At 27.1% G+C, this 24872-nt stretch overlaps 2 protein-coding genes across 9 annotated transcripts in view; both read right to left on the minus strand.

Annotated features, from left to right (window-relative positions):
- LOC143150636 (uncharacterized) overlaps positions 1-10559 on the minus strand; it is a 45533-nt gene extending 34974 nt beyond the window's left edge. For 2 of the 5 annotated variants that reach the window (XM_076319082.1, XM_076319083.1), the window contains exons 1-8: positions 10480-10559; positions 4282-4383; positions 4047-4179; positions 3820-3983; positions 2700-2855; positions 2437-2565; positions 2170-2367; positions 1346-1642 (exon numbers count right to left, since the gene is read on the minus strand). In XM_076319082.1, the coding sequence (XP_076175197.1) occupies positions 1346-1642; positions 2170-2367; positions 2437-2565; positions 2700-2855; positions 3820-3983; positions 4047-4179; positions 4282-4383; positions 10480-10521 (1221 nt within the window). In that variant the 5' untranslated portion in view covers positions 10522-10559. Of the gene's footprint in view, positions 1-1345; positions 1643-2169; positions 2368-2436; positions 2566-2699; positions 2856-3819; positions 3984-4046; positions 4180-4281; positions 4384-6518; positions 6659-10479 lie in introns of those variants that run through there. The other 3 variants (XM_076319080.1, XM_076319081.1, XM_076319085.1) reach the window with 3 other exon arrangements.
- A 668-nt stretch (positions 10560-11227) lies between these two features.
- Positions 11228-15677, minus strand: LOC143150004 (bifunctional peptidase and arginyl-hydroxylase JMJD5). Of its 4 annotated transcripts, XM_076317979.1 has the most exons (9): positions 15363-15539; positions 15061-15076; positions 14226-14365; positions 13533-13677; positions 13298-13460; positions 13034-13198; positions 12451-12668; positions 12207-12359; positions 11228-12002 (listed from the first exon to the last, which is right to left on the minus strand). In XM_076317979.1, exons 3-9 carry the CDS (start codon positions 14360-14362, stop codon positions 11745-11747), a joined length of 1239 nt encoding a protein of 412 aa, XP_076174094.1. In that variant the 5' UTR covers positions 14363-14365; positions 15061-15076; positions 15363-15539; the 3' UTR covers positions 11228-11744. The 4 variants fall into 4 exon arrangements, with proteins under 4 accessions (XP_076174094.1, XP_076174093.1, XP_076174095.1 ...); XM_076317978.1 differs by lacking the exon at positions 15061-15076; XM_076317980.1 differs by lacking the exons at positions 15061-15076; positions 15363-15539 and adding an exon at positions 15247-15268.
- Positions 15678-24872: the final 9195 nt, after the last annotated feature.

Here is a 24872-nt window from a genome sequence, read left to right on the forward strand (position 1 = left end):
CTGCAGATCTAGAAACATAAATATGCTTCCAAAAGCAATAAAACATTTGGTATATTTTGGAAGCATAAATACGATTCCAATCCGCTTCTGCATTTCGTCCCAGGTGTGTTATATAGTTAGCCCGTCGATAAAATTTTATATAACAGATCCTACTTCAGTATTCGGGAACGTATTACGTTTCGAAACAACGCAAATGGTCTACAAATCTGTAGAAGAAAAGAAATCAATTGTTCAGGTTGCTGAACCAGAATTTGAACCCACAATGAGATCTTTCACTTGCTGGATAACTGCTTTAAACACTGAGCAATCCAGACAGGTGACCTCTACCCTAAGTCTCATAACTTAATCTGGCTGCCGCTTACAAGACCAAAGTTCTTTATGTAAAATATATTAAACCAAAATATTGTTGTAAATTAAATATAAGATATACTTTCTGTATACAGTGGCTCACTAAAGTGGTCGTACGCATTGCTTATTAATGTTCATTGCATTTTAAAAATCCATAAATTTATGAACTCGCTTTAATCTTGCATTAAAAATATTTTTTTCAATTAAAAAATCAATACACGTTTTTACAATAACTGCTTTGTCATTATTTTAAATCGGGTTCGAAACTTGGTAATTTGTATCAAGAGTTATTAAATAAGGCAATTTTATAGAATTGAAAATTTAATATTAAACAAAAACTAAAAATATTTACGTACTATATTGCAGAATATTCCATGCAATTTACTGGTACATATGAAATTTCTTTAAAAATTACTATCCTGATGCAATAATTTCCCTACTGGTATGCACTGTGTACCATCCTGATCTTTTCATTGGCTTTTGATTATTCAAAAAATATTACAATTTGAATTATGTTATATACAATATTACATAATGTATGTAATACTCACTGCATGTCAACATTTATTGTATAAGATAATTCTTATAAAGTAACCGATATGATATTTCTAAATTTTGACAATATATTAAGAAACTACACGTACAAGAATTATTTATTTCCGTGGAGGACAACTTCTAATAAAGACGATTACCTTTGCTTACACTTTTATTTATTCCATATACTTCATGATTTTATTGAACAACTTTTACTGTTAAAATTTATGCTCTCTAAGTTTTATTTAAATATTTTCAATAGAATTATACAACGCACTGCATAATGAAAACGTTTATATACATTTTTTAATATATCCTCACAGTTTAGAAATAATCTCGTAAGGTACTTTATGTTTATCAGGCAGTATATTATTAATGACAAAGATAATTTAAAAGGTTTTGCAAACAAATCAGGTATGCAGGCAATAAATAGAACAGTATATTAACTTTTGACTTTAATTACCTCGGTTGTAGATTCAATTGATGCTCCGTGTTTTAATAAAAGTTCAACCACTTTTATTCGATTCTTCTTACAAGCAATGTGCAATGGTGTGAAGCCATTTAAAGCCCGTGCGTTTACATCAGCTTTTCGATCGAGGAGCAATTTTGCGACTCTGACGTGTCCGCAGTGTGCAGAAACGTGGAGAGAAGTTAAATAATCGATCGTAAGTTCATGGACCGATGCTCGATGATATAATAATACTCTCGCTGCCTCCACATGATCCCCTTGGGATGCCATATGCAATGGCGCGAGTCCACTCTAAAATATATAATTGCACTTTTTGTAAAACTGATGCATTCAGTCAGTGTTGCTAAATAACATAATAACAAGTACTTTATTTAAAACAAAAAATACAATTTTTCTTTGCTCTTAAAAGGCTTTAAATCACGACGATGATAAAGAACACAATTTTTATGATCATTTCAAATAATTTATTCATTGTATAAATTCTCAACGTTTCATCACCATGCTTTGAGACTTGTTCAGAAGATTATAAAGACCCATTTATAAGGTCGACAATTCTTTTTCTACATTGATACAATTTTTCCAAATAATATTTCAAACATACTGAGATTAACACAAGAAACGAATAAAACAGTTATTTACATTACGTCATCGTGATTTTGTTCGAATCGTCAATAAGGCAATGAATCTTTAAAGTGATGAAATTTTTTTTTAAAAGCACATCGTAGTAACAGATATTTCATACGCGTTATTACTAATTCCTACTGTTTGGTAGGATGTGAAATTCGATTAATTATTTTTAATCGAAATATCTTACGTACTTTCGTTCGTGCGCTGATAGGTGCAGAATGTTCAAGCAATGTGGTAATCACTTGTTCGTGACCTGATCTTGCTGCACAATGAAGCGGCGTTAAACCATCCCTAGTTTTAACATCGATTTGTGCAGAATTTTCTAATAATACTTTAACCATATTGTTTTTATTCCATTTTGCCGCAACGTGTAAGGGGCTTATATTATGCTGATAAGAGAAATTAGGAATATTAATACAAATCTATAAAGATATTTACGAGTACAAATATTTGATTACCTTCGCTAAATGATTCACATCGGCACCCCTCTTTATTAATAAACGCGCTACTTCTTCGTTACCATAATGGGCGGCGATATGCAACGGTGTAAAACCACTTTTCGAAGTGACATCGGGTTTATGATCGTTCTGAAAGAAAGAAAAAACCAAATATACTTCGGTATATTAAAATCCACAGAGTTTCGATACGAAAAAACGTAGTGCAGTATTGTTTAGAAACACGATAACGGAAAGAACATTTAGTTATTTTTATGATTACTTACTTGTAATAATAGATCAGCCGCTTTGCAATCATCTTTTTTAGCTGCAATATGAAGCGCTGGCAATCTAACTTTTCCCTTAGAATCATTCTCTAAGAGCACACTAACAACTTTATCGTGCCCTTGTTGCATTGCCACAGCAAGAGGTGTAAATCCATCCTAAAATATTATTAAATAGGTTACATTACATCAAATATATAAAATATAATACAAATATCATGTTTATATATAAATAATGCAAATGTATTTACATCAAACTACACGAATAACTGGTTTACTTTCAGAGGTAGAAGTAATTGTTTTAAAAGTTATTTCGAGAGAATGTCACGTGATCTAATAAAAGTGGAAACCTCAAAAGTACATTAAAGTTATAACTATTTTTTAATGATACGATATATTTTTTTATTTGTCTCTTAATATAAACTTTTAATACAAGTACAATGATCTGAAATTCAAGGTTATTGAAAATCAACTAGAAAACCTATTTATAGAGAAGAAAGATTTCCTGATCAAATCTTTGTAATACATTTTTTTTAAAACATAGTTAAGATCACTCGTTATTAAGAACAGAAAACGTGGATAAAAAATAACTAGTCCAATCCAAGAATAGAATGAAATTGATACTAAATAGTATCAACAAAGTAGAGCAAAACGACTCGAACACGAGTGATATCGATCAATGAAGTATTTGGTGGTTATATACTTCATTCTTACCACATAATTTTCAAAATTATCTACAATTCTACAAATGGGAACTAAAACAAGTCAAGACGACGAAATGCTTTCGATCAAGTTTTATTTACAGATAACCATGCATTGATTAATCTTCGAAAGTGAAACAATCCAGGTTGACTAACAATAAAAAAGTAGATAATAAATAGAATACTAAATAGCCATAAATATGCACAATTTATAACAGAAATTTTGCCAATAATAATTTCAACTGAATTTATATTGTATTGATCAGGTATATAGAAATACAATCTTCCCTAAAAAAACGGTCGAATAAAAATTGCTATCCGTAGCAGTAAAAAAATTCTTTAGATGGTCGGTTTTAAATTCTGCTATTTACTGTAATCGACAAATGTACCAATAAACAAGTTAACCAAATTTGAATATTTACCTCTGTTGCAAGGCTCTGATTAGCTTCATTACTAAGTAACAATTTCACCACTTCATCTTGATTTTCTTGAGCAGCCATATACAAAGGTGTAAAACCATTTTGTGATTGGATATTAACTGCAGCTCCATATTGTATAAGTATGCTGACTACTTCTGCTTGTCCAGCTGAAAATTTACGAATGTAACAAATTTTGTTCAATATTATTGATATATATATACTATACTCACCCAACGAAGCTATGTGCAACGCAGTATTTCCTTTTCTCGTAGCCGCATCGACTTTAGCACCCCTTTTCAATAATTCTGTTACTATTTCGACGTGACCATCTTTCGATGCTAAATGTAAAGCATTTAAACCATTCTAAAATACAATACAGTAATATTGAACAATCGAATGCGAAGCCCAATAAATCCTAACAACATGGAATGGATATTAAATTTTGTACATTGCTTCGATACTTACCGAATTAGCTGTATTAATATCCAAATCAGTATCGAGGAATTCGATCACCCTTTCAAGGTTTCCAGACCGAACAGCGCGAAGAAATGCTGTCGTATCGTCAGCCTAAGTGTAAAACAAAAAATCAGTATTAAATACAGTTTAAAATTGATCTTATCATTATTTAATAGTATAATGTTTGCGTATCAATGAATAATGTAATTATTAATCATATATTTAATTTTTCTAAGCCCCTTTTTATAACATTCGTTTGATTCGAGTTTTGATTTGGTTCGTGTATTCGATTATTTTTCGTACAAATACTTTTGAAGATTTCTAAAAATATGGACATCTGATGGAACGATAATCAATGATTATATTGGATGATTTATAATTACAGAAATGCAGATTTGTAATTTTCATAACGTTTCCTTTGCAATGAAAATGTCACGGTATCGTGATGAAACAAAATTGCAAACCAACGATTCACATTTTTCTTCCAATAGAAATTTTAAACAGTGTGATTGCTTACAAGGAACATCCTTAGTTATTATTGGGTCATCAGGTATCAGTTTATAATGAACGATTCCTTCTGTTTCCCACCAAACAGACAATCAAACTTTCTTGCGTAGTCCTTATTTCAATTGTAACACCGAGGTTACTTTATATAACTAACCCGTTGCCTTTAACATTTCAGATTACTATACAATTTCTGTTTCGAAGGAGCTTGCACTCATTTTTTGCTCACGGTAAATGCTATACCTATTATTCATACATGCAAGTCTTTTCAATATTTTTCAAACGATGATGAATTATAGAATGAGTTCAGTTTAGTTTCTATGGCAGATCTTCAACAATTATAATAGGAATTTATTTAACCGTTGTTCGTCAAATTTATTCATTTAATTCTACAAGTCTCGTGACAAGAAGCTCTACTTCCTTGACCGACATCTTCTAAACCGTCTTTAACGTGTACGTTTCTCATCGCTACAATTGCCTTACTTTTTTTAACTGGTACATAACACACTGAATGTGCTCTTTAGACTAGTATCTATATCGAATTGATAGATATAGTTTCATTACTTGAAGTCACAAGCTATGGAAAAATTTGACCATTTCTAGATTGATTTAATAGTTTCAAGAAATTGAAAAAAACGTATAAAATTATTCCAACTTTAGTCTTACGGAACAAACTCAAATCCAAAATAATATAGCATAGATAAAAAAGAATATAGCACAATTTTACGTATATTTTTTTTTACTTGTACTGTGATTTAGTAAAGAGTTATCAATTTTGGAATATAATTGTCGAGAGAGTACGATAGTGTCTTTTAACGAATTATTATTCAAAACGTCTTTGAAAAAGTATATTTAATTTTAAAAATGATCTATTTTTGCTCCCGTTGATACTAGAATTTCCCCATAAAGTATTTAACGAAATTATAAGCACGTCTTAGATATTAAATTGTATATATCACTGGTAAACAACGTATACATATATATCAGTGAAATAATATATAATTACGACACTTACATACATACGGATATTAGCATTTTGTACACAAATCTAAGAATCTATTAGTATACGAAGGGCACGTAATCATAAAAGAATATCAATAAAACTCTTTTACTCTCGTACAACCTTCTGATACTATTTTTAAAGCGCGTAAAAGATGATAATAATGATAAATCGTATTTAAGTTAGAATATCATGAAAAAGCATAGCTGACATTTAGTTAAAAGAGATACGGTCAATTCAAATCTTATACTTTGCGGTGACCTTTATCCAATCCGCAGCCCTAATTTCTTGTGTCATAAATTTCGTTCCCCCGAATCGTAAACCTTTCGTGGGCACCTCCTTTTTAATAACAGCCTTCGGGAACAATATCGATATAGCATTCACACGCCAGCAACCAGCTCACGAAACCTACATTTCTACGTATACGCTTTTTTTTTTATAATTGTACAATTTATCTCATCCCACGACTCCTTTTTTTTTTACTTTATCGAATACGTAGTTATCGGGCAGACTTCTAAAACTTTTACTTTCCCCGTACGTTTGCCCGTTCGCGTAAAAAGGAAAGTTTGCGTAATAACGAGATAACGTTCGAGCCGTTCAGTTTGGTATATTTTAAATGAAAAGACGGAATTATTTCGATGTACCACTCGCGGAAGTTCACACCCTTCGATCGGTCGAGAGAGGCGAAGAATACCGGCAACATTCCGGCAGTTCCGTTCGTGTAAAATATATAGAACCATACCTGGCTAGTATTGCCCGTAACCATTGTGCTTTACAGGAGATTAGACACTTATCCTCCTAATTCTTTCACCTGTCCAGTGACTGCCGGACACGAAAGTTCTTTTTTTCGGCACACGTTAAATCACCATTCATGCGCTTCTGGGGTAACGCTAAAAGCAAACAGGAATATAGGAGTCGCCCCGTATGCTGACTAAGGCGCAGAATCGAGCGGCAACGATTACGGGAAAAACAGGGGTTGCATCGTTGCCTTTCTCACCCTTGTTATACCTGTCCTTGTTTTCCTCGTACCAAGTTATACGGTTTATCATTCTTTGCGATCGCAATGCGCAAGCGCCTATCAAACTTGGCGATACATTCTTCGTTCGTTCCTCCTCTGTCACCCTCTTTCTCAACACGACAGTCCACATAATATTAACCGAGTTTTACCGTGCGCGAATTATCAACCGAGCAAAGATCACCACGATTAATTATAATACGAAAGGATTAATAACGATTACAAGGGAACGAAGTATAATAAGAGAAAACTTTCCAGCGCCGTTTGAGAAACTAGTTCATATCCGTTTTATTTTAAAACAAAACGTATTTACATTCAACTAAATCCTGTTATACAGTTTATGTAAATTAACGGCATGCAAAATTCATTGAATCCATTTAACTGATATCCTTGAAGTGTATCCGAAAGGAGGCATATGAAGTGATTCGTGTGCTGCATAACAATGATAAGGAAACAGTAAAATTTGAATCTGTTCCACGTACACGACAAACTTAAATCAATGTGGAACTTTTAACAATAATTATTACACTCTTCGAAACGATATACCGTATTATATTCTCATTCGAGGAGTATGTACCATCTATGTACGTACGTTGTATAAATGTTTATTGTATCGGAGGAAGATTCATTTGAATATTACTTTTGGTTATAATTCCCTTTGCTGTTAAAAAGCGAAGAATTGCAAAAGATAAAAGCTGAATCCTCGAGTAGAGAAAATGAGGCAGGATGACTTTTATCGAGCCATTATTCTTAAAAATCGTGAATTTTATAGTAATTATTAAGTAACTTCCTACTTTGTTTCGCGTATACTGTAAATTTAAATATTAATACTACTGTATAACTGTACAATACTAATACAGTGTACAAAATGTTCCAGAAAAATATGGCTAAATTTTGGAAACGTATTCTGTTCACCTTAAGAATGGGAAAAGGTCATACTATTGTACATCTAGAAACACTTCTTCTTCGAATTATAAACACTACTTCTCTGCGATAAAATTTTATAAAATGTTATCGTTTTCTGTATCGGTGATAAATAATGAGAATGCTTGTGATCGAATTAATCGAAAAGTAAAAAAAAACAGTAGAAAGAAGAACAAAAAGAAGAACAATATTCGCCGTAAGATCAAACCTCTATAAACTTTTCAAGCATTATCACAGAATTCTACTGCAAACAAAACAGCATTTATAACTCGGAAAGAAAGTGTCTCTAAACATGTGACCTCTTTTTATCTTCTGGCTGAGAGAAAATAAACTCCTAAAGTGGGGACACTTGAACTTGTCTAGAAACCCTTTAAATTAGCAGAAACAGATACGAGCTGGCATTTAAAAAAATATGGAAAACTCTTTTTTCCTACGAAAAGAAATTATTTCTCAAAGAAATTACCTTTGCACGTTATTCGACTTTTTATAACACCACCCAATTTTTGTATTGAATAATTATTCTTATTTTTAAAGACACAATGGCCCTATTACATCGATTTATACAGGATGAGCATAACAATTGAACATTTTTAAAAATATTAAACGAAATTTAAATGTTCAAAGGGCCCACTCTATGCCTCAATTTGCTTTCTGTATACGATGTCAAGATGATTTCAAGATCGCAAAGTTTTTTTTTAACGGAACTACAGGTTTTTTAATATACATAAGTGTGTATATATACATATACATAATATACGGATGTTTTAATATACACAGTCACTCAAGGTCAATCAAGATCGCAGATAAGAATTTAACTCTTTCGGACCTGATAGTAACGTATCTACAAAGAACATTTAAAAAATTCATGACTTTCCGATAAATAGTGTTTTAATTACTCATCCCATTATGGGATGCCATTATAAACATTCAACTATTTTATGAAAATAAGTTAATTTCTAAAATGATCCGTCAGCTGATCTTTGTTTGGCAACTGGTCTCAATGAAACTAAGACTGCCAAGGAAAAAAGTGTTTCATCACGATACTTCACTGACTCACACGTGAGCAGGTGCGATAGACAAAATTTACGAAATTGATAATCGTTTGGTATTACACGTTTTATTCCGACTGATATGGTTCTATCAGATTTTCGGCTATTCTTTAAAGTGAATAAATTCCTGAGTTTGACGTAAATATTTTTCTAATTGTGAAATGATAGATGCAGCGGAAAGCTATTTTCTGAATCACAATAAATTTAATTATAAAGAGAATATAACGACGTTGCAGCATTATGATACATGGCATATACTAAACAATAAGGAAAAGAAAATGAAAAATAATTTTTGTCTATGCGAGGCCGCGAAGTTTTCAAACACCTCTCGTATGCACGTGTACATGATATTTTGAAATCGACATTTTTTTTGTATAATCTGTATTTACCCACGTATGTTATATAAACATCTGTACCTGTAAAACTATGCAATGATCGTTTCCAATGTACCGTACATTTACAATTTGTTCAACACTATTTAAAAAAATGATCAGATAACGAAACCCGACCGAAAACCGCATCTAAATTCTAGGTCCGAAAGTGTTAATAATAGAACTTAAAAAGTATTCCAGTTCATGCATTTATAATCGTAGTAGTATACTATTCTTTGAAATTCTTCCACATTAGTATAGTAAGATTTTTAATCTTGAATCTACAATGCATTATTTTAATTTAAAAATATTAACTGTTCGTAAAATACTCTTATAAAATAATTGTTCGTCTTTGATGGCGTCAAGTGTACAGTATACTATATACTGTGTAGTATGCAATTTATGGAATTAAATCCTAACATCGTATGAATAATTTTTAGACATAACTTAATTTATCACCATATTAATAATATTATTAATGCAATATACAATTCCATGTATGTTTCGCATCACAAAAAGCATATACAGAAGTAATATAAATAAGGCTGTAATTAAATTTTGATTATGACGGGTTAAAGAGAATTCTAAAGTGCAGTGAATAAGTAACCATTTATTAGTGTTATTACATTTATAATAAAGCAGTATATGTTTTAAATAAAGAACATATCTGATAATTTTTTAAGGTAACAGTTCTCGAGATTTTAAATTATTCATATTATTTTAAACGGATCTATATATTTTTATTAACACAGTGTTATGACTGACATAAATGCTAATCCAACGACCTATTTCAATTGGTATTCTATTTTCGCAAACTATGTATAAAGTTTTTGTCTTTTCACTTATGTACAATTAAGTATATTTATACGTAAATATAAATGTTTTTTTTTTATTTGACTTAGTATTACATGTGGGTTTTATTTAATAAAATAATATATTAATTATGTTGTCTTTCTGAAAATAATTATGAACCTCTTAAGTACTGGCATAAATACTACTATAATTTAAAAAATGACATACTATATTATCTTATTAGATAAATTGTTTAACTTTTTTCAAAACAAATCAATCAATGTTTCTTTGGTATAGCGTTTTATGTAAAAATATAAACGTTCAGATTCTATTATTTTAGAACTTAAACCATATTGAGAAATAATGTGCTTTATTATTTGTTTGGAATTATTTCTACAGTAATTTATTTAGAAAATTGAAATAATTATTTAATTTGATGTACAATGGAATCTGAATAAATGTTTAAACCGTTTAAAGTAAATTACGGTATTTAAGCTCAAACACAAATGTGTAAAACATTCTTTGGTGATGTTATTTTGCACACATTGTTACCTGGAGCCTAATGATCGGTGCAAATGCTTCCTCTGTCGTCATTCCCAAATAATAAACTGTGTATTTCGTTTGACAGACTTTACGTATACGTATATGTATTTTCTACGCTCCATACTGAAAACGTAGGTCAGATGTTATTTATAGCATTATGTTTTATTCTCATGCACGCTTTTGTAATGCATCCGTTTTAGTAATTTGCATATACATATTTTATTTAAATCCTCAAATTGTACTTGACAATATTTAATTTTTTGTTTAATGTGATCACATTGTCATTTCTTAAATTGTTTATTAATTGCGTATTGAATGCGTAGAACGTTCATTCTGTATATAATGAATAAGATCGCAAAAATATAAAATAAGATAATTTAACTTACTGTTCTTGTTCTTTTTTCATTCATTTTTATTTTTTGTATCTATACATATAACATTGTAAATTTTAGTTACTAAATAAATTTTTTCTTAGTATTACTGTACTATTGAAGGATTCTATTTAAAATAAAACTTAAGCTTCTACTTTGGCTATTACGTAGAGAGACATTCATACATGAAATATATTTAACATACAAATATAACATTTTAATAAGTTATCATAGATTATAGTTTATTTTTACTCTTCTTTTGAAGTGAAAAAAATCGAAATACATAAAGTACCAGAAACAGTGAATTAAGATTGTAATCGAATGGGAAGAAAATAAGAAAAACAGTTACATAATAATAGGAAAATAATCGCAAAATAAGACAAAATTATTCTGTATTTTACTCTTTTCAAGTATAAATAAAATATGTGCACTATTTATACACATATATCTGGATATACATGAAATTTACTGAATGATATGTCATACAATTTTTAAGATGCTATTATTGAAAAAGTTTATTAATTTCTAATAGATATTAACTTTGTTATGATAATAACAATTGTAAAAAAAACTTAATTCGATATTGTGAATGGAATGATATGATTATTGTTTTATAGTAGCTTGCGAAAATTCTTAATTTCAATGACTACTCCTTTGCTCCTTACTTCTTGTAATCTTAATATACTTCTTTCACTCTGTATAAATATAATTTCAATTGAATTAGGAATATTACTTTTAATGTACAATTAATAATTGATATTAATAAAACTGCACTATCTATATTACAAATATTTACATAAACTACACTATCTATATTACAAATATTTACATAAACTACACTATGTATATTACAAATATTTTGAACACATTTAATAGTTTCTTAAATCAATGTTTATCTTGTACTTAATTCCACCAAAAACTGATTGAGAAACTTGGAGTTAAGGCTGTTACATGATGCCACCATTTTGGAGGAATATAAAGCATTTCTCCTGGTTTCAAGTAAGCCATCAAACCTTTAGCTTTAACAAAATTCGGCCACTTTTCATAATCTGGATTCAAAGGATCAACTTGTGCAGTGTTACTAAGTAACCTGGTATTGTACGGATACAAAGCAGATGAATCCTTTGGATCATATAAAATAACTCTTTTATACCCAAATACCTAAAAATTAACAGAAAACAATGATATTAAGTATTTGACATTAAATACACCAAATATTTCAGAAGCTATAAATGAAAAACTTTTAATGAAAAAAAATAACATCTTTCTAAAATATAATTGTTGAAATTACCAACAAAAGTAGTATTTTAGTATGTGATACAGCATAGTAAAATATAAATTTAAAGCAAAACAAAATTCTCATACTTGACACAAAAGATTATTTTTTGGATCAAAATGCAACGGTGAAACAGTTCCACTAGGTCCAAACCAAGCGTTTATGTCTGGTGACTCCACTTCATCATTGTCTGAAAAATTGCAGTATTCAGGTATTGTAAAATCATCTTTTAGTTGAGGAACCTAGAATTATTATTGTATATTTAATATTTGAATTCTTCTTGAGTACACTATTAATTTAATACAAAGGATAAAAGATCAGAAATGTTAGAACCTGCTCAAATAGTTGATGTTGTGCCAAATAACCAACTTCGTTATGTTTTCCTAATATATGTTTTTGTAAAAATTCAGAAAAACTAAGAAGTTGTTGTGTCCAATCTTCATTGGTATAACGTGATCCAATTTCAATAGGTACTGTACGATTTCCTGCTATTTTACTTAAATAATTTAAATCTTTCCATCGCTCTAAAGCTTTCCAATGTTTAATACAACCTACAGTTACACATAAGAATTGTATAAAAATAAATAATGTAGATTTACGTTACTAAATAAAACTAAATCATTTTCTGTTTAAGGATTAAGTTTAAATAATAAAAAAGCAATTATGTGATACTAATAATATATTGGTATTGTAAATATAGTTTTATTAAACTACCACATGTTTTCTACAGTATGTACATTCATATTCATACAATACTTATGATAAAAGTAACTTTATGTAATATTTTACAAAAATATTATTGATAAATAATTAGAAAAAATTTGTTTTATATTTAATAATCCAATATAATTTAATTAATAATTTAATACAACATTAGTTTTAAATACTGTAACTATAATCAGGAAAATAAGATTACCTTTTAATAGTGCTGGAACTTTTAACATAAATATTTCTCTATAAAATAACTCCATTGATGGTTTGTTGTAATAAGTAATTTCAGTGAATCCAGGAAGTGAAGATTGGAGTAAATTTTTAGAATCAATAATCAATTCTTTTAAATTCAATGGTTCTAATAGTTCTACTACAAAAATAATACCAAAATAATAATATAAACGTGTAGTACAATAATTTAACAAATAAATTTATTATGTTAGTTGCATTTCTTTATTACAATACTTACAAGCACAATTTAGCTTTGCTGCAATTGTTGGTAATAAAGAAGGCATATTTGGAAGTGGAGCTCCCAACAGAATACCTTTATCAATTTGTTGAACAATAATTTTTAATAATGCCATGTTCTTTGTGATCTCATCATTGTTATATTGAATCTCTACTAATATTGTCTATAATTATAATACTCTTTTAAAATATCTTGTGTAATACATATATTAAAGAAAATAATTAATGCCTAATACCTTTAAAATAGTACACAATGAATAACAGTATCGATATTCTACTGGAACAGACTGCCAATGTCCTGAATTTAATATTTCCCATGTTTTATCCAAACATGCCTCAACTAGAATTAATGTACTTTTTACCCATTTTCTTGATAAATTCCTTGCACAAAAATATCAATGTCTATTACATTATTAAAATTATATTTTATGAAGAACACATACAATGACACAAACAAGTATTCTTATAAATAGGATGCTTGATTTTAACTAACAATAATTTATAGTACAACACTAAATTGTAAATTGTTTCTATAAGAATAAATTCAAACAATTTCACTCTCATGAAATATATCTTTTATTGGAGAATAAATTATTGTGAATTGTGAAAAATATATCACAATAATATACAAAAATTAGTGGAAAATTATTTTAGTATATTCTACAATAAACAGTCTATAATTTAGTGTTATAATTAAACAGTTATTATTGATTTAAATCAAAAGGTCACTGTGTATAAATATTTTATTCTGTTTATATGTTTAAATTCTTCTACTTTTTATTCACATTTAATAATAAAATTACATGCAATGTGAGTAACTACAAAAAAAACATCTAAATATGATCTATAGATTTGTATATAAGAAAAACATATGTAGATTTTAGTTTCATAGTAATTTTATAAGATAACATATAAAAACTTGTATTTACATTTTATTTTCAGTGAAGCATTTTAGTTTGATTATTATTGTTGATAAATGTATTTTCATTTCTATGGGTAAATAATTCTGCGAATTTTCTACCAAATCCCATGGAATTATTTTTGCAATGAACATGCAATTACTCATTTTCTAAAAATGGCATAGGTAATGTAATTAAAAAAATAAATTAAAAATATATATCATAATTATTTTACTTGTATATATATAATATCTTTTTATACATTAATTTGTTTAAATATGGCCACTGTACAAATATATAATCAGCTATGTAATACAAAATTTTCCCACTTAAAGATAATGTTTTAACTCTACAAAAGCTTTCAACAAATATTATAGTTGTTTGCTTTACACAGAATACTTTAAATAAAAATGTTATAATACACATAGGAACACAAGTGCCTGGACCATTGCACAAAAGTAAATCTGGGCATTCTCTCCATAAAATTGGAATTGATTGCAAAGTTGCATGAATAGTAGAATAAACAGATTTGTAATATGGCTGATGAATTTCTCTGCTTCTATGAATTTGTTTTATTTTATAGTCTGTATTATTTTTTTCTAAGTCTTTCACTTTTTCGATACTCATTACATCTGTATCTGCATGTACATATATTCTTGGTGAATAATTTTCAAAGCTTAAATATTTAAGAATTCTTATCATTTCTGCAGTGTGTCCACCAGACCCTAATATTATTATTGTTTTAACAGGATGAATACGAACTGATTTTTGTTCTGTCTTATATGTACAAAATATCATAAAATATATTCTTGTAATTATTATAAGACAAATAATTATAAAAATGTAAATATAATATATTGCATACATTTTTCTGATATAACCTGCAAAAATTACAAAACAAATCAAATACGATATCTCAATAATTAATTTACTTAATTAACTATTGTCAAAAAACCAAGACTAAATTGAAGAGTAGTAAATTATTCTAAAATTTCCAAATTCTGTATTCTTTATACATAATTTATTACGCTAAATCCAGCTATATAGTTACTTTTTATCTGACTTAACACTCAACAGTCAACGGGGATACGAGAATCGTATTTTTAAATAAGTAAAAACTTAACCTAACATAACCTAAATTTACAAATTTCTATCAAGATTACTTGCCACTGTGTTATTACGTTTCTTTTATGTAATAAATGAATCCTACGATTAATTCAGTTACTCTAGCTTATGTTAATCCAATATTTGATTATTGTTACAAGTTTTGATAGTATCTATCTTCTAGAGTGTTCTCATAGATATTGGCAATATCCAACACTAATATAAAGATATGTTAGCAAAAATAAGTTTAGTAGCATAATCGAAACATTCAATGTTTATGTTTTATTAATTAATAATAGAAATTTTAGATTAAATTTGGTTATTTTATATACATACATACATACATATATAAATTATGATTGACATTTTAAAGTCAATACTGATTCAAAACGTAATCATTACATCTTTGAAAAATATAAATTTACACATGTTAGTAACAACGATAGAACTCTAAGTAGTGAAATACAAAAAGTATAATTTAATACAATAATTAAATAATATAGAGTAAATAAAAGTAAACAATATGAAATATTAAATATATAAATAACACATTACAGTATTAATAATAATCAAATAATTACAATGTTATGGTATTAATAACTGTTAGAATCTTTAACATAGATGATTTATTATAGAATACAAAAAGTAACATATAGGAGAGTCCTAACTAAAGCATAGGTAGAAGGAACAGATAGTGGAATGCATGTACAATATGAATAAAAGCAGAACGAATGAAACATGAATCAACTATGAATCAAATAGAAATAATATATGAACAAAATATGATTGAAATATAAACAAATTTCTTAATGATATTTATTTAGTTGAAATATGAAAACGTAGTTTCCAATAACAATGTAGGAAAACTTGTAAGTATGAAAACATTTTATATCTGAAAATCAAATAAAATTTGTGGGCTATGAAACTATTCATATAGAACATGTTCTAAAGTAGGACAGAAAGTTTTTTTTACATTATAGATATAACAGAAAATTCATAAATTATGAATGTATTTTAAACTGTCAATTTTTAAATATTTACAGTCATCTAAACTACTATATCTATATATGTATATTAAAATTCATGGCAGTATGTTTGAACCATGTAATACTTGAACAGTTATATCAGTTTCATTGTTTTATTTTGCAAATTTATCAAGAAAGTTACATATTATAAGGAGTGGTAAAAACGTTTCATTATATTCATATTTTTTTTTATAACAAAAAAAAATATAGATTACATTTAGAAAAATATGACTTTGATGCTGTTCTTCATGCCTTCACCTACAAAATCTCAGTTTTGAAATTTTAATACATTTTTTTTGCAGATTGAAGTAAACACTCAGTATATAGATATATTTAAATAAGTCAATAAATTTTGTTATAGACTTTACTATCTCCAAACTATTATTTATACATTTACTTTATTTTATACATTCTAAAAACCCTTAATTTCGTAATTATTCTTCAGCACATTTATAACAGTATTTGCCTTTCTAAATGTATTTGTATCATGTTTATAATATTTGATTCATTTAAGACCATTGTTAATGAAACAATTTAACATTATGTTCATATCTTGTATTGTATTCACAATTATACAGTAATAAATATTTTTGTAATTATTATCTATTAATATAATTGTCATACTGAGTGTATAATTATCATAGTGATGTTAAAACTATTTTAAGACAATTTTATAAAACATATATAAAATGTTCTTAAAAACATTTAGTTTTTTAATGTAGAGAAAAATTCCTTAATATTTTATTTGTTAAATTCATAATTTCTTAACTAACTAGATTCAGAAATTTCAATTTTAGAATTTTCCATAAAATCATCTTTTGCATATATGAAATTTCTTTCATTGTTACACATTCTTATTTCACTGTATTGTAATATGATATCTTCTAGAGTGTTACCATAGTTATTAAATTGCAGAATAATTGCAATTATTTTTTGTACTACCCAAAGATATGTATTGATTGATATATGAATCTTCATTTTGTGTTCAAATGCTTGAAAACTGTGTTTAAATTCTATATTACATAATAAACATATCATATCATGGGACTCCAAATAATGAGTTCTATAAGATTGTAAGTTTGAGAATTCCTTTAAACATGTTACACAATTAAAACATGTGTTTTCTGCAACACTATCAAATCTTTGATATTCATAAAGAGAAATTAAGCGTTTCAATCCAAGAATTCTCACTGTATCATTCTGAAATTCTTCCATCCTTTGTTTGTTGTCTTCTTTCAACTCCAAGGAATCCAAAACTATGTGGTGATTTATTAAATGTTCTGTTAATTCATCCATAATATACAGATCATTACAAAGCTGACACATCTCTACTTTAATACAATGCCATTTTTCTAAATGAAATTTCATTTGTACCTTTGTAAGACATATTATATTACACAGCTTACATTTAAATACTTCCTCATCATCGCATAGTAGAGGTATAACACTTAAATTAATACCTGTTTCTGAGGAAATATTAGCTGTTTCATTTAATACATTTAAATTTGTTGTATTTTTATTCAAAAAAGTAATAAGTTTTTCATTTATCAAGTATGTGTTTTCTTTAGAAAGTTTAATATCAGAATTACTTGTATTATTCGAATTATGATGTAAACCACTGTTTAGTGGTATAGATAAATCTATGGAATTGTTTACATTATTATAATTATCAATTGTTGAATGCATAGATTTGTGTCTTTCTAGCATATACATTGTGAGAAAATTTAATTTGCACACATCACATGTATGTGGACCTACAGTCTCTAAATGATAATTTGTGTTATGCTGTGTTAAAGATATATTATTGGTGAATTTCAGATTACATCTTTTACAATTCCAAGAAGTGACATTAGTACATATATGAATATTCACCATTGCAACTGAAGTAAGAACTTTGTTGCAATTATCACAAATATGGACTACAGATTTGTCATTGTGATAATAATATTTGTGACGCAAATAGTTTCTAATTAATGCAAAATTTTCTTTGCATGGATTACATCGCCACTTCTTTTTTTTTTTATTTATATTGATAGTATTATATTTACTAAACAGTTCACAATTTGTTTTATCATACATATTGTTTTTCCCCTTTGTAAACAATCTTAATCTTCTTTTAGGTAAAATGTTATATTTCTTCCTAGGTATAGTAATATCATTTATGGAAATATTTTCCAGTTTGTTATAATTATTAAAATATGGCATAAGTAAATTTGATAATTCAGGATCTTCAAAAATTGAATCATGTAAGAAAAACATATGTTCTTTTAATATTTTTTGAGAATTAAATTTTCTATCACATATATTGCAATGCATTTTTTTTGGTGTATAGATCATAACTTCCTCTTTATCTTTATTAAACATAAAATTAGTGTTTGCTTTACAACTTATTGAAAATTTATGTTTGATATCATTATCTATACTTTCCTGTCCAATATTATCAATTTTACATTTTTTTGCAATATTTATGTTAAATTTAATTGATTTCTGTCTTTTTATACCCCTTTCTGATTTCTGTTTAAAATTCACATGTAATATATAATTATATTCAAGTACATCACTTGTTTTCAGTAAAATATTTTCTTCTTTAATTACATGTTCAACATTTTTATTTTTGGTGCTATTAATTTCTTCATTAATTGCTTTTGATGTTAAAATGTTACATTTTGATTCTACTAAATGTGTATTTATTGCAATAGAATTTAATATATTACAGTCATTATAACTGTTACAATAATCTTGTAAATCTTTTGTGTATATATTTGATAAAAGTGCACTGTCCTTGAGTTTAATTATATTGTTATTTTTCAAAAGTTTTAATATTTTTTGTTCTTTATTCACACCACCATTAGTATTAGAATTTACTGCATGTTTTGACAGATGCAACAAAAGTGTGTGTTTCTTCTTATAGCTTCTTGAGCAAATATCACAAACATATGAAAAAGCACTATAAAGTGTCTTTGATTTTTTATGTCTTCCATTATTTTGATTATTGGTCAAATTTGGAAACTCTGATCGATTAATGAGTGAAATATTTGAAAAATTATTTGAGTTTCTTTCTTCATTATTTAAATGTTTTATGTCCATTTTCATTTTTGAAGTATTTGTTGTAATTTGAATATCAGAATGCTTTACCTTGCTCATTTTTCTCTCTGGTCCCATTTTTAGTATTAAATTACTATTTTTCTTTAAATTTATTTCTTGTGTATTAATGCAAGATTCATCTATATGATTACCTGTTTTTATTATATGATTTTTTTGTTGATTAGAAATCTCTGCTAGATTATTTGTAATATTAACAATGGGATTTGCATTCAAAGCATAAGTATTATTAAATACTTGTCCACTTTTATATGTTTTGTATGTTTCAGCAGTTTCGATCAGTTGTTTTCCATATTTTTCTGTATTAGTCATAGAATTCCAATTAAAATGATCAAAATTGGAATGCACTTCTTCAATATGTTTTTTAAAATATTTTATACGTTTATATATTTTTAAACAACAACAGCATTCAAAAATAAATTTATTGTTGTTGTTGTAGTACTTATTATTATAACTATTATTATTATTAAATTCTTTATTAAAGATAATAATTTCAACTGCAAATGATTTTTCTGAAGTTAGCAAGTTTCCTTTACATTGTAAATGTATATTCATTATATGTTTTTGAAAGTGAGACAGTGAATTAATTTTCACATTACAAAGTGTACACTCAATGCATATATCTTCATCTTCTACAAAATTTATCTTGTCCGAAAATTGTTGCAAAAGATTAAAAACTTGTTTACAATTAGTACACATTGCTACAACACTTTTTTTTACTCTAGATTTTGAATTAAAAATTCTTAATTTGTTTCTTGTTTGGTCATTTATTATATTCTGTTTGTATTTCAGAAAGAATTTTAAAATATTTTCTAATAATTGAGTATCTTGTAATTTGGATTTATTATTTTGTAATGTTTTTGTTTCATTAATTTCATTGTTTAAAGGAAATTTACAATTATTTTGTTTCAGTTCCATATTTTTAACTTTTGTGTCAATTTCTTTTATGCCATTTTCTCGGGAATTCACATGTTTTTTTATAAATACTGATTCATGATTTACAAGGGTACCATTATTTTGTTGATCTGAAATCAGAACTGAAAAATTATTTGATTCTTTAAGGGATATATTTAACATACATTGAATGTCATTTACTTGTGAACACATTGAATCAGTTATAGAATATTCCTTTATTTTAGACAAACTTAAAATGTCGCTTTCACAAACTGTTTTCTCTTCTTTCTTTTCCTCTAATTTTTTTTTAGTAAATTGATTTATCGAAACAAAGTCAATAGTTTTTAGATTTGTATCATTTTCTTGATCTAAATGTGTACTTTTAATCTTTTTTCTAAATATGGGATCTAGATATCTATTTTGATCTCCAAATTTTGTTATAGTTTTATTTTCCACATTTAATTTGTCATTCTTTTTTGTTTTGATACTTTTGTATTGTTTATATGTAGAATATTGTGCTTGTATAATGTTCCTTGTTGGATGATAATGTGTTCCTTCTTGATTCTTTGTCTTACTTTTAGTATAACTTAGAGTACGTATCAGTTGTGGTAGTGTATATAAAGAAAGATCTTCTATTCTAATTAAAGGTACTATCAGTTTTTTATTGTTTGTTAAATGTTTAGGTACTGTTAGATTTTCACTTCCTTCAATATTTTTACTTGCTTCTATTATAATATCAGAAGGATTCTTAAAGTTTCTTTTTCTTAATGTTTTTCTTGCTGCGTCAATGACATTATGGTTACATCTTTTTAATACGTTATACATTTTCTGTTGTTTTATTTTATTTTCTTGTATTTGACCTTCTGATTTTATTTTTTCTTTAAGTTTTCCATTAGCATTTCTATTTAACTTTCTGTTTACAATAGATTTATTCATTTCATATTTGTCTTCCTCTTCAAACTTCAAAATATTATAATCACTTTTTAATTCTGAATTAACTAGATTTTGAAGATTTGTTTGTGAAATAGTTTGTGTAACATTTTCATTATTTTTCAGCTTTAAAAGTTTTCTTTTTGGATTCTTTGTTATAAAATTATGTAAGTTTTTTTCATGTTTTGTTACATTTAAGATAGAGTGATTTTCATTCTGATACTCCTTTAATACTTTATTGCAGGAAGAAGTACCACTACGTAAATTACGAGAAAATATATTGGATTTACTATGGAAATGTGTTGTCATTTCTAAATTATTTTCAAATATTGTTTCTTGTTCAACTTGAAGTATGTGAGGAATTTTAGTTTTATTTAATTTCCTTTTGTTAGTGCAATTCTCAAACATAAATTCAGATACATTGGTCTCAGATTTGTTCACAATTTGTTTATCAATATACACGGATTTGATAGCTTTCATTTTTGAATTATCTAAAGTGTAACTAGTAACAGTTGAATCATTCAATGTTTCCTTCTGATATTTTTGTTTCATTGCAGACCTTGTTTTTATACGTTGTTCTAATGAATCCATTAAGTTTCCTTCCCCGAGTACTATTGATTTTATGTTATTTTTTTCCAATTTATTTATGCGATGTTTTAGTATTGTATTATGAGTAAAAGTATCCTTATGAAAAGTAGGAACAATTTGAATTTCTTCACCACAATTATCTCTATGACACACATGTTCCTCGTCTTCTTGATCACAATTAATCTGAATTTTATTGTGCAATTTAACATTATTATTTGTCTGTAAGTTTCTTTTATTAATTCCTTTTTTCTCTGATATTTTAAATATTTTATCTTTTGTGATTTCATTGTTAAATCTATTAGACCTCAATATTTTAGATGTTTGTATATTTAATTGAGTGTCACTAATGTTTAAATTTTTCTGTATTACTCTTTGCTTCTTTTGTATTCTTATTAAATGACTTGTATGTTTCTTTTCCAAAGGTCCACTTTGCTCTGACATAACTGTATGAATTGTATTCATCAAATTAATATTATTTATGACTTTATCAGTGTTATGGTTTTCTTGAATATATTTAAGTAGTTTTCCTTCAGATTCTGCTTGTATAATATTTTGGTCTTCCTGTTTTTTTTTAAGTCTATGTCTATGTTTCTCGATTACAGTTCTTAATCTTTTTTGTTTTGATTCCATAGATACTGTAATTACATGATGAATTCTTTTTTTATGAGCTTTTAATGTTTTTTCAGAAGAGAAAGAATCAGTACAGAAATCACAATTAAGTAATTTGGTATTATAATAAGAAAAGGTTGTATTTTCAATAGATTTTGAAAAATTACTCAGTTTTTTATCAAACTTAGTTTGAATTATCTTGGGTTGTTGAATGTAACTTATGTCTTGTTCTGGAACAATTTGATGTGCTTTTTCTTTACATTTTGTCCTAATTGTTTTATTTTCTTTTGACTTAAAAGTCTCAACAGATTGTGAATTTAATTTTGTAATACAAACAGGTAAACTTTTTTGTTCTTCTGTAAATTTATTATTTAAACATTTTTTATTCAAATTTAAAGCATCTTCTTGTTGTTTAATTGTATGGGTTCTCATAGAAATGTCATTATCTTGAAAATATTTGTTATGTTTAATTAAGTTTAAATTTCTCCTATTTTTTTTCTTACTTTTGGCACAAACATTATTTGATAACTTGCTTTTATTGGATTTTATTTGATCCTTGAACTTTGATTTTGTAAATTTAGTCATTGTGCATTTTATATTATCTTTTGTATTCTTTTGAATATTAATATCTTTGTTATTTTATATTAATTTAATGTTTGTACATATCACCTGCACATTCTTCATGTGTAGAATCTGAAAATATATTATAACATACTATAAACCAAAATATTATATTATTTATCCACACATATCAATATATTGTGGATCACTTCATTTTGATCTGTCATTTTATAAAAATAAATAACAATTTTACATATAACTAATTATAAACAATTTGTCTTAAAATTTTAATAATAACTGAATTAATCCTACTTACAAATTTTGATCATTTTTAGCAAATCTAATTTTCACTATTATTTATATCTTTTGTATTAATAAATATTTTTTATATTAGTACCTTTATAAAAAAAAGTTCAATCATGTAATTATTTTCAAAATATAAACAAGTGTATAATATTTACTAACGTAATATATTAATTGTACATACATACACAATTTATTTATGTGTATTACGAAAGTATACCAGTTATGACCTCTGGATTCTAATTGTAGTATGTTACTTCAAAACCATAAGTTTTACCCTCTATTTTTTGTTTATATAAACTACAATAGCTGCCAAATACATCCATAGAACCTTCGTTAATGATTCGTGCTGCAAAGAGCATGCGGAAGGTACGGATGAAGACCCCCTTTTCCTTTACGAGTTTTTAGTCGTCGCGCAACTAACAGGGTAGATGGCGATGCAGTGGCGTTACTGAAGTAGGGGTATAGTTTTGGTATCAAATCACAAACGAATTATAACATAGAAGTATAGAGTAGGCTTGGTAGACTTACGAGTGATACGAACATATTGTTTCAACAGTATGTATTTCATTACTTTTAATATTTCATATTAGCTGAATATAATATTGTATAACCTATAATTGATTAAATGAATCAATTAATGGTCTTAAAACTGACTTAGACTAATTGTAAACTTAGAACTAATGATTTGACGGGAGATGTAATGTCTTCGTTCGACGTCTTCGTGATGAACTTAAAACAAAGCTTACAACCAGATAAACAAACTTAACTATACATAGGATGTGCAATCAAAATTCTCTAAGTCTCCGCTACTTTTGCTAAATACATATATACTCAGATGTTTCACGCACTGTTATCGCCAACTCCTTATTATCTTGCTGACTTATTAGATTTCTTTCATACCGATGTAATCTCTCAATGTAACATCTAACTAAGAAGTGGCGTAATTATACTATTCAGTAGTGGTGAGACCAAGTAATTGATATTATGTCGAAGGATTGTTTGTCGTATAATACCGAATTAATATGAATTTGAAATAGTTTCTCAATATATACTATGTATAATGTAATAGAAAACTTTTGTAACGCTTAAATGTACGCTTAAATGTACGAAACGTTAAATATTTTAATGAAACGTAAGAATATGAATATAACTTTAATGCACTTTAATGAATTCATTTCTAGTAACACGAGTACCTTTCTTTCTTTCCCATTATGTGAACCTAAATTATATATGTAAGAATATAAGAATATAAGATACATATCACAGAATAAAGATCTGAGAATACACGGGACTTGAAAAATTATATTGAGCTGTTAGTCGTATCTCTGAAAGTAATCTCAATTTCATGTTGTTAAATTGTTCTATATTCCATTTGTGAAATTAAACGGAACAAGTTTTCTACGTTATCGACTTCGATGGTCCGGTTAAAACAGTTCTCAGAGTTGTCATTCTTAAATGCAATATGCATTGTAGAATACTGATTTTTCTCGAGATCGGTATAAATTTTATTTCGCATGTCACTTTTGTAAAATGCATTGTTTAATCGATATCTCATCTG

The sequence above is a fragment of the Ptiloglossa arizonensis genome, chromosome 8, assembly GCF_051014685.1.
Source record: "Ptiloglossa arizonensis isolate GNS036 chromosome 8, iyPtiAriz1_principal, whole genome shotgun sequence".
Taxonomy (NCBI): Eukaryota; Metazoa; Arthropoda; class Insecta; order Hymenoptera; family Colletidae; genus Ptiloglossa; species Ptiloglossa arizonensis.

Coding starts and splice junctions, on each gene's coding strand:
- LOC143150004 (XM_076317978.1), bottom strand. CDS start 14,362: ATGAGTAATTGCATGTTCATTGCAAAAATAATTCCATGGGATTTGGTA. Junction 12,669..13,033: donor AGTTCCAGCACTATTAAAAG/GTAATCTTATTT, acceptor GTGTAACTGTAG/GTTGTATTAAACATTGGAAA. Junction 12,360..12,450: donor AACATCAACTATTTGAGCAG/GTTCTAACATTT, acceptor TAATAATTCTAG/GTTCCTCAACTAAAAGATGA.